The sequence below is a fragment of the Nansenia antarctica genome (genome assembly GCF_963989245.1).
Source record: "Nansenia antarctica genome assembly, chromosome: 8".
NCBI classification, from domain to species: domain Eukaryota; kingdom Metazoa; phylum Chordata; class Actinopteri; order Argentiniformes; family Microstomatidae; genus Nansenia; species Nansenia antarctica.
Window position 1 is genome coordinate 41,336,237 of NC_137678.1, and position 10,944 is coordinate 41,347,180.

The following is a 10,944-nucleotide window of genomic DNA, read 5'->3' on the forward strand; positions in this document are numbered from 1 at the left end:
GTTGTTGAGTGGAAGGATATGCTAGCCCAGGTTAGCATAGCTAGTTGTAGCTGCAAGTGCAAAGGCATGGGAGATCCTCAATACGATAACTAATGCTAGGAGCCAGTGACCAAGTACAACACTAAACTAACGTCAGACCCGTGTCTCTCCTGTCCAGTATGAAGGATGCGTTTTCTACGGTGTTGTTGGTGAGCAGAAACAGCTGAAGTCAGGTACCGTACGCTTTCGGACAGTGGTTTTCACACATGTCATAATGAGATTCCTTTGGTGTAGAAAGAACACAGCTTTCTCTAGGACACTCCTTGATTCTTCTTTAGAATGAATGACATGAACCTGAGCCCTGTCGGCGTGGGGATGGACCAGCTCAGTGTGCCTTCTGGGAGTGCCAGTCACCTTGGTCTACCCACCTCCCCAACCCACAACCCTATAGGCGTTCCAGGTAAACAAATAAAACACATTTACTGACGTTTTATTAACATACTGGCACTGTGATTAAATCATGTTGGTTGGTATTGGCAATAAACTTAGATTCTCTCTTTCTTTCTTTCTTTCTTTCTCCCTCCTCTCTGCAGGCATGTCGGTGGCTATCCCAAGCCTAGGGCCCTCCCTTGGGTCTCTGCCCTCTGCCCTGTCCCTGATGCTGCCCATGGGTCCCCTGGGGGATAGAGGAGTGATGTGTGGCCTTCCAGAGAGGAACTACTCCCTACCTCCTCCTCCCTACCCACACCTGGAGAGTAGCTACTTTAGACACATCCTGCCTGGTAGGTTGTGTTCTGGGCTCAGATGTCCCCCTGGGGATGTGTGATAATGATGTCCATATTAGGTTATGTTTCGCGCTTTCCCAGGTGCTCAAGTGGTTTACATTGTAAGGGTCTCACCCAGTGGCGTAGCGCAAAATCCCGGGGCCCCCCCGCAAGGTGGCGGCGGGGGCCCTTTCGCAACGGAGTAAAAAAAAAAAAAAAAAAAAACGTGCGTTTTTTAGAGGCCGATGCGTTATTGACGTTGCGAAATTTCGCAATATGCACTCTACATTCTAAATGCTTGACTTAGCAAAAGGTACAAACAAGTGAGAGCAATAGCCTATAACTAAAACCAAATGGTAGACTACACTACATCAGTAGAATGTATTATAAGTAGCAGTGGCGTACCGCAAAATCCCGAGGCCCCCCTGCAAGGTGGCGGCGGGGGCCCTTTCGCAACGGAGGTAAAAACAAAAAAAAGTGCGTTTTTTAGAGGCCGATGCGTTATTGACGTTGCGAAATTTCGCAATATGCACTCTACATTATAAATGCTTGACTTAGCAAAAGGTACAAACAAGTGAGAGCAATAACTAAAACCAAATGGTAGACTACATCAGTAGAATGTATTATAAGTAGAAAAGTACAAGCTTTATTTCTTTTAACAAAGTGTGGTGTGCACAGCAGCGCGATATCTGTAAATACACAATCTGTAGACTCTCCGCTAAGGGTTGCCAGATGGGATTGAGAATTTCCAACCTAACCAATCTAAAAACTGCTAAATCCACCAAAAACCAGCCCATCTGGCAACCCTGTCTCCGCTGCATCAGAGTCTACTTGTTGCGTAAAATTGGCCAGGGTTAGTCAAATCCTTTGTTGGACATCTCGTTTCTTAAGTCCTGGTATATTGTGGCATTTCTTTACTTTTTGCCATCTGGTCTAGGAATACCCAGGGAGACGCAGACAGCAGAAGTAGAATAGAATAGTAGAATAGAAAAAGAAGCAGCTATATATAGCCTAACCATGCTGAATTATGATGCACTGACAGCCTGTGACTGTGAACCTGGCCGGACCCTGCCCTTCTGCCTGAGTTTGAGTATGATGCTGCCCAAATAAATGTTATTGTTTAGTGCTGTACGCTTTCGTGGTATTATATTGTGTGAATTATCATCTGTATGTTGTTTTTCTTTCACTCCGAATGTCCGAATAGAGAATCTACCACCACCTAAAGAATGCTTATTGTACTTTGTATTGTATTTTCGCTTGCTCATTTTCCTTGTGTCTCGCTGCCTACGTGTGACGTCAAAGTCATGTTGCTATTGGATACGGCTAACTATGTATATCTTTTTAAATATAGGCCTATATATTAAAATTAAGCTTGACACAATGAAGGGCCACTTATTTTCTTTGTTTCATATTTTTTTAAATTATAAAAAAAAAAAAAAAAAAAATCCAATGTTAGGGGGCCCCCTAGTGGCTGGAGCCCCCCCGCGGTGCGTCGCTTGCGGGCCCGTCCGCTACGCCACTGGTCTCACCTCATTCACTACCCCTATTGCACATGTGATACGATCGGCTACATCTATTATCTCTCTCCCCCCCCGCCCCCCCTCTCTCTCTCACTCCCTCTCTCTCTCCCCATCTCTCTGTCTGTGAAGGTATCCTGTCCTACCTGGCAGACCGACCCCCACCTCAGTACATCCACCCCAGCAGCCTTAACATGGACGGGAGTCTCTCTGTGCCCGGCAACAACCCCTCTGGCCTGGACCCGTACAGTGGCCCCGGGGGGCCTCTGGAGCAGGGCCTGGTGCCCCTGGACTCCCGGCAGGTTGGCGGCCAAGGAGACCTCCACCAGGGCGGCGCTCACGACGTGCAGCTGGACTCTACCGGCCTGGCCATGGAGTCTCGTGTCAGTAGCCCCATGTCCCCGGACAGGATGGGGGAAGAGCTGGCCAGCATGGAGGGGGTGGTGGCTGAGAGCCAGCAGCAGCAGCAGCAGCAGCTAAGAGGCAGGCCTCAGACCCACGAGGGCCTGGGTGGAGTGGACTCCTCTGGGGGTGTAATGCCCCTGCACGGGCCCGGCCTGGAGCTGGCCGTGGTGATGGAGCCGGAGCACCTAGGGGGCCGTGTGGGGAATGCGGGGGGAGGAGGCGGGCTGGGGGAGTCTTTACACGCCACGGGGGAGCTGAACTCTGGGGTGGTGAGTGTGGTCCTCACAGGCTCCATGGCCTCCCAGTCCCAGCTGGAGCCCCTCCACGGTCACTCTGGCATGGGCCTGGAGCCGGTCAATGTGTCCCCCATCACGGCGGAGGTGTCCCTGGGACCGGAGAACAGCCTGGTGCTGGTCAACTCTACCCTGCAACTGGAGGACTCCACCTCTAACAAGGAGAACATGGTCACAGCATACACCATCTGTGAGTGTGTGGGGGAGAAATAACGTCTTTAATGTCATGCTGTTATGCTTAGGCATACAAGTAACCCACTAGTGGACTGCCATCTTTAAGTGGTCTGTGTGGGGATGATGATGACAATCCATACCTTTAACTCCCTGTCTGGTGTGTGTGTGTGTGTGTGTGTGTGTGTGTGTGTGTGTGTGTGTGTGTGTGTGTGTATGTGTGTATGTGTGTATGTGTGTGTGTGTGTGTGTGTGTGTGTGTGAACAGGGTGCACGCTGTGTGAGCGCTCGTATCCCTCAGACTGCCCTGAGCATGGCCCTGTCACCTTCATCCCGGACACGCCCATCCAGAGCCGCGCCCGCCTGTCCCTGCCCCGCCCACTCTGCCTCCGCATCTCTGTAGCTGACGAACCGCTAGGTACTACTAATAATAATAATAACTTTTATTTGTATAGCACTTTTCCTGCAAACGTTGCAGCTCAAAGTGCTTAGGTAGAGAACGGACAGATGTGATTTTTCCACGTCAATTTGGAATGAGCTCTTGAGAATCGTGTGTGTGTGTTTGTGCCTCACTCTCTTAGGAGTGTTTGCGCGGGACATTATCACTCCCAGGACATGCTTCGGGCCCATGGTGGGGCAGCACTGTAGTAACGTGGACCTGTCTGATTGGCCAGACAAGGACACACCACAGATATGGAAGGTCAGGAGCTTAGCCTTAGACCAAGATCTTTATTTTCACTTATAGGGCCGGTTTCACAGTCAAGACTTCAAGGTTAATCCTCGACTAAAAAGCATCTTCAATGGAGATTTTACATTGAAATTGTGAGTTTGTCCAGGACTAGGTTATTAAGTCTTTTCGGTGAAACCGGCCCATAATGTTCATCTGAATGAAATGATCTGCTTTTAATTGTAACTTCTCATTAATGTTATGCTTCATATTGTATGACATCGCATTTCATCCCATTGTAACCTGCACAGCATTTTGCACTACAGTTCTACTGCAGTACGACTGGTCCCGCTGTAGTACAACTACTATCACTTTATCACTTTATTCTACTTTCTTTTATTAATTACCTGACTTATTTTACTTTATTCTATTATTGTTGATATGGTATTCTACTGCAATGCCAATGTCGAAGAACCTGAACCTAAGAATTTTATGAATAAAAGCAATTCTGAAAAAAGCAATGTTTATTCTGATGTAAGCATCATTCTGTCCAGTAGGTGGCGGTGTTTGTATTGGAATTGCAGCACATTTCTTAGCCAAGTCAGAGTAATGTGCCATTAACCCTAACTGCACAATGATGAACAGATAAGTCCTCAACTGTGAAAATATATGAACTAAAAAGCCAGAACTAATGAATCCTCTTATTTTTTTATTGAATCCTCATCTTAGATGTTCCACAACAATGTGTTGGAGTTCTGCATCGTGACGACAGATGAGAACGAATGCAACTGGATGATGTTTGTCCGTAAGGCGAGGTAATTTTCACTCAGTCCTAACCCTAACCTTAACTGAATTTAAACCATACAACTTCATCATGGGTATAACCCATCAGTATGTCATAATAAAACAAACCAAAAAGATTGGTGTATTTTGAATGGAACTCCATAGTTGGAACCGTTGTGGTTGTGTGGTAGGGTTTTACGACAGGATAAGATAGACTAGGATGATAGATTCAACTTTATTGGCAGTAGTTCTTGACGACAGTACTGAGACTCAATGTAGTTTGGCATCTAAACAGATGAGTTTAAAAGACATGACGAGAATGTAGACAGTGTGTGATATTGCAGTGAGCATAAATAAAATAATATAAGAAGTGAATATACATGAGATGAATATCAATATGATATGTACAGTTATATGATATATACAGTTATATGATATATACAGTTATATGATATGTACAGTTATAAGATATGTACAGTATGATATATACAGAAGAGGCCTATAGGTATTGAGGTATGTAAGGTCCCTCCCTCCCAAGTCCGATCCACTGTCTGGTTGTAACCTGTGGTGTTTCTGTGTGTGGCAGGACAGGCGAGGAGCAGAACCTGGTGGCCTACCATGACAACGGCAAGCTGTTCTTCTGCACGTCGGTGGAGGTCCTGCCTGACCAGGAGCTTCTGTTCTACTACAGCAGAGACTACTGCAGGCAGATGGGTGAGAGGACCTGCCACCACGCTTCACCACCACAGCTAGGCCTGTCTGTCATCTGTGTGACACCAGTGACCAGAAAGCCATAACTTTCTCCTGAATGCACGACTGTTAATGAATGAATGAATGAATGAATGGACTTTATTGTCATTGCTACAGTACAGGTACCAAACAACGAAATTTAGGAGGGGTGGCTCCCCTGGTGTTAGGAAAGGGAAAAAAAAAACACTTTTAAAAAAATCACAAGAAGGGAAGGAGCTGGTTTACATAAATAAAGGCTATGTACACAATCCACTGTACTATACTGTACAGATAGACGACTAGGGTTGTCATATTGCACAATAGTATTGTTTCACGTTATTTAAAGTGTCACAGTTTGCAGGCTTGAAATGTACATGTTTGTGCCTCAGCACTACACCTGATTTTTTCAGTCCAGCAGCTGCCATACAATCCGTCCAGACTGTCCAGGGCCCTGAACCTAGGTCTTTGCTGTGTTCAGGGCCTGGACGGCCCTGTGGTAGAAGCTGTTCTTCAGTCTGTTTGTCTTAGCGGCCAGGGTCCTGAATCGCCTTTTCGAGGGCAGCCTGGTAAAGATTAGGGCAGCCTGGTAAAGATTAAGATCAATATTTTTGGGGGGGGGGCATTTAGCAGACACCTTTATCCAAAGTGACATAAAACAAATACGTTTGTGTGAAGTGAAGTAAGTGAATCAGCTATCCATCAGTCATAATAAGAAAAAGTAATCTATGCTAGGGCCAGGGGCCATTGGCAGTCATAATGCTAGAAGAAGAAGAAGAAGAAGAAGAAGAAGGAAGAATGAACAAACATGTTTTTATTTACAGTAGGGGGGGTAGGGAGGGTACCGCTGCGCAGTGGAGAGCATCCTCACCTACTGCATCTGCGTGTGGTTCTCCAGCTGCACAGCCGCAGAGAGGAATGCGCTACAGAGAGTCGTGAGATCGGCCCAGAAGATCACCGGCGCCCCCCTCCCCTCTCTGGAAGAGCTGTACAACACACGCTGCCTCGGGTCTCCAAGATCTCCAGAGACCCATCCCACCCTGGGTACGAACACTTTGCTCGGCTGCCCTCGGACAGGCGGTTCAGGACCATGTTCGCAAGGACAAACAGACTGAAGCTCAGCTTCTACCCCAGGGCCATTCAGGCCCTGAACACAGCAAAGACCTAGGTTCTAGGCCCTGGACAATCTAGACAATTTGATGGCAGCTACTAGATTGAAATCAAGTGCAACACTGAAACACAACTGTGAACATTTCAAACCTGCAAACTGCGACACTTTAAATGAATGTAACACTATGTGCAATATGACAACCCTCGGGTACATAAGGTTCAGAGATAGGAAATGTTAGAATAAGTATAGCATAGCATAGAGTACAGCACAGTGTTTTATTTGTATAGTATAGTGGATAGTGTACATAGCCTTTATTTATGTAAACCAGCTCTTTTCCCTTCTTGTTTTTAGTTTTTTTTTTCCTAGCACCAGGGGAGCCCCCCCTCCCAAATTTTGTTGTTTGGTACCTGTACTATATCAATGACAATAAAGACCATTCATTCATTCATCATAGAGGGGATACAGAGGTCTTAGGAGGGACAAGAACTAACGCTTGAAGTCTGACTGAATGTTTAGTCAGCTATAAACCGTCTATGGGATTGGTCAGCACCAACAGACCTGGAGAGGACAACGTTGCACCCTAAATAAAAAGCATTTCCCCTCCGTTGGACGTGAGTGTAGGGATTACGTTACGATTGGATGCTTACCGCCCCGTCCCTCCCCTTCCTGTGTCCCCAGGCGTCCCCCAGGCCCCCGAAGGCCAGCTGTGTCAGTGTGGCAAGGAGTGCTCCTCGTTCGCCGAGCTGAAGTCCCACCTGACCAGCCACAACACCAACCACAGCCACCCTCACAGCCACAGCCCCGCCCACCAGGACCACGGCCAGCCGCACGGCCACGGCCACCAGGAGGGCAGCAACAAGCTGACCGGCGGGACGTCCAACTCCTCCTCCTCCTCTCCCTGGCCCTGCCACTCCCACAGCAGCGGCCACTCCCACTCCCACTCCAACAGCAACACAGGCTCGGGCGCTAACGGACACGCGCGGGAGAGGAAGTTCAAGTGCAGCATGTGTTCGCGGGCGTTCACCACGTCCACCAAGCTCAACGTGCACTTCATGGGCCACGTGGGGATGAAGCCGCACAAGTGTGAGTATTGCAGCAAGGCCTTCAGCGACCCCAGCAACCTGCGGACGCACCTCAAGATTCACACAGGTACGGGAGGGGAGTCTGTCGCACGCACACGCACACGCGCACACGCACACACACACGCACGCACACACGCACGCACACACGCACGCATACGCGCACACACACACATTGATGGTTGCATTCACTCACTGTGACTCTTGTCCTCTACCAAACAGGTCAGAAGAACTACAGGTGTACCGTGTGTGAGAAGTCGTTTACCCAGAAGGCCCATGTGGCGTCCCATATGGTGATCCACACGGGCGCCAAGAACCTCAAGTGTGACCTCTGTGACAGGATGTTCATCAGGAAGCAGGACCTCAAGCAGCACATGTTTACACACACACAGTAAGACAACAATAACAACAACAACAAAAACCATTCACTGTATTATTTATTGGCACAATCGTGGATTGGAATTCCACTCTATATAGAAAAAAGGGGGGGGGGGGAAAGAATATATATTTAAGCCAGGTCATTGAGAAGAAATTCTGTAAATACAAGTGAAATAAGTGAATCTAAATGTTCACTAATCTGTTCTCTTCCTTTTCTGCACTCCTCCGATCCTCTACCCTTTTGGTATCACTCCATCCCACCCTAACCCACAGAGAGCGTCAGATCCACTGCCCAAAGTGCGACAAACATTTCCTGAGAACCAACCACCTGAAGAAGCACATGAACTCCCACGAGGGCCGCAGAGACTACATCTGTGAAAAGTGCAACAAGGCCTTCCTCACCAAGTACCACCTCACCCGCCACCTCAAGATATGCAAGGGACCCAAGACTGAGAGAGGGGCCCAAGAGGAGGAGGAGGAGGAAGAGGAGGATGAGGAGGAGGAGGAGGAGGATGACGAGGAGGAGGAAGAGGAAGAAGGGGGTGAAGGAGGGGTAGAGAGACTGATCGATCCGTCTAGCAGAGAGGATTGTGGGTTGGAGGCGGGGGGATATACGCCAGAGAAACCCCTGTCACCACATCGTTGACTGTGACTGTTGACACTGTGCCACTCTAGATTATATTTATTTATTTACTTTTATGAGAAGTCTTCTTTGTTTTTGTATTCTGTTCTATCTTTGTGTCTTTATGCCAAAAACTCCCAGTTGTTGTGTGAGGATTACGATTTTCCCTGCAAATGTAGTCGGCTCAACATTCGGCTCAAACACAACACAAATCGTGGTTATATTATATGGGCATAGCGTTATTTATTTTGTCACGAATCTTTCTGTGAAAATGCAAGGTGAACTCATTGCCTGCAGCGGCCATCTTGTTCATTATAACAGCTCGTCCAAACACGCCATAGGAATTGAACAAAGAATGTGAATCATGGAAGATGTTCAATGCATCATCCATGTCCAGAGAAAGGAATTGCTTCCATCGTTTAAATGCAGTGAGTTCAAATGACAATGACATGACATTTAACTCAAAATGATATTTTTTTTACAGTTATGACTTTTTAAGTATGTATGTATGTATGTATGTAATAGAATTTGGGCCAGTTTCATGGACACAGATTAAGACTAATCCTCGACTAAAAAGAAACCTCAGTGGAGATTTTCCATTGCAAGTTTGATTTAATCCTGGACTAGGTTTAAGCCTTGTCTGTGAAACCGGCCCTACAAAATCGTATCAGCATTATGGCTCGCCTGCTGGTTGAATGTCGAAGAGGGAAAATGCATTATGATGTGTGAGTCATATGCAAATAAATGAATAATACCTAAAACATCTCAGCATTGACATCTTATTGATAAAGATTGTGACATTCAACACATAGCGAATTACATCTTAATTCTTCCTTCTAGCATTATGACTGCCAATGGCCCCATTGGCCCCTGGCCCGAGCATAGATTACTTTTTCCTGCTATACAAACATACATACTGTATGTTATACATACATGTACACACACATACAACATACAGAGATACAACATACATGCATACATATACATGTATGTATGTATATAGTATGTATATATGTATGTAAATGTATGTATATATAGTGTGATGCTTAAAAGTATGTGAACCCCTTGAGCAGTTTAGAGTTTTCAGTTGTTTTACCATGATTTTCTTATTTTATCATCACCAGTTTTCTGTATATGAAATGTCAGGTTTATGTTTATCAATTGCATGTACTTGTTTAGAGGGAATTGTGAGTAGCCAAAAAAATACATGAAACATTGAATACGTGTATGTGCAAAAGTAAGTGAACCCCCAGCTGCATTGGTAAAATCAAGTAGGTGATAGATTCAGGTGAAACACATTTGGGTGCCTAATTAAGCAGACCAATCAAATGAGACATCCTTAGGAAAAGGGTTGGGCAACACAGATTAAAAGAGGACCCCAGATCACTGTAGTGCCTCTACACAGATCAGCAATGCCGAGAGGAAAGGAGATATCCCAGGACATCAGGAAGAAGGTACCATCTCCAAAAGATTCCATCTCCATCCATCCACTGTAAGACAAACCATTTACAAATGGAGGGCATTCAACATGACCGCAACTCTGCCTAGAAGTGGATGCCCATCAGAACTATCACCAAGAAGCACCAGAAAAATAATACATCAGGTAAAGGCCAACCCACACAACATCTCTAGAGAGTTGCAGACCTCACTGGCAGCATCTGGGGTAAATGTACATGTGTCAACAATCAGACGAAAAATGAATAGACATGACATTAGGGTTGCTAGAAATGCCGGTTTTGATTGTGACGAAATAATTCTATCTTCTGTCCAGAGAATGGACTTCCAAAAGGCCTCTGGTTTGTCCAAGTGTTCTCTGGCAGCGTTGTTCTTTCTTGAGAGCAGAGGTTTCTTCCCAGAGGGAAGCGAGAACGCAAAGACAGTCATAGGAGCTAATTACAAGGCTATTAGCTGAATTGCGCCCCGGGAAAATCCATTAACCCTATAAAGCCCATCACATAAAATAATTGATGGAAAATTTGAATTATTTGATTTCTTTTAATTGGGACCCTTAGATATAGATATATAGTATATATTATAGTACAGTATGTTATAAATTTAGTATAGTATATTATAGTATGTTGTAGTATAGTACAGTATGTTATAAATGTAGTAGTATATATAGTATGTTATAGTATGATGTTGTATTATAGTAGGATGTAGTATCGTATGACATAGCATTATATGTTTTAGTATAGTATGATGTAGTATAGTATGATGCAATATAGTGAGTGTCACAAAAAAAGACAAATTATATACTATACTATGTTCTCTTTTTTTTTTTTGTGACGCTTACTATACTACATCATAATATATCATACTACAACATACTATTACTATACTATATTACTATCATATTATAAATGTGTGTCCATGTGCTTTTGTATTACAATAAAGGAAAATATAATAGAGTGAAAAAAAGAACATAGTGGGGTATGATATATTATATCTT

At 45.3% G+C, this 10,944-nt stretch overlaps 1 protein-coding gene across 1 annotated transcript; it reads left to right on the forward strand.

Moving 5' to 3' along the window:
- The first annotated feature begins 201 nt into the window (after window positions 1-201).
- Window positions 202-9,089, forward strand: prdm4 (PR domain containing 4). Its single transcript, XM_080537511.1, has 10 exons — window positions 202-439; window positions 573-761; window positions 2,393-3,148; window positions 3,398-3,547; window positions 3,711-3,829; window positions 4,526-4,611; window positions 5,166-5,293; window positions 7,095-7,565; window positions 7,718-7,886; window positions 8,147-9,089. The coding sequence occupies exons 1-10, from the start codon at window positions 319-321 to the stop codon at window positions 8,517-8,519; spliced, it is 2,562 nt and encodes an 853-aa protein (XP_080393637.1). The 5' UTR covers window positions 202-318; the 3' UTR covers window positions 8,520-9,089.
- Window positions 9,090-10,944: the final 1,855 nt, after the last annotated feature.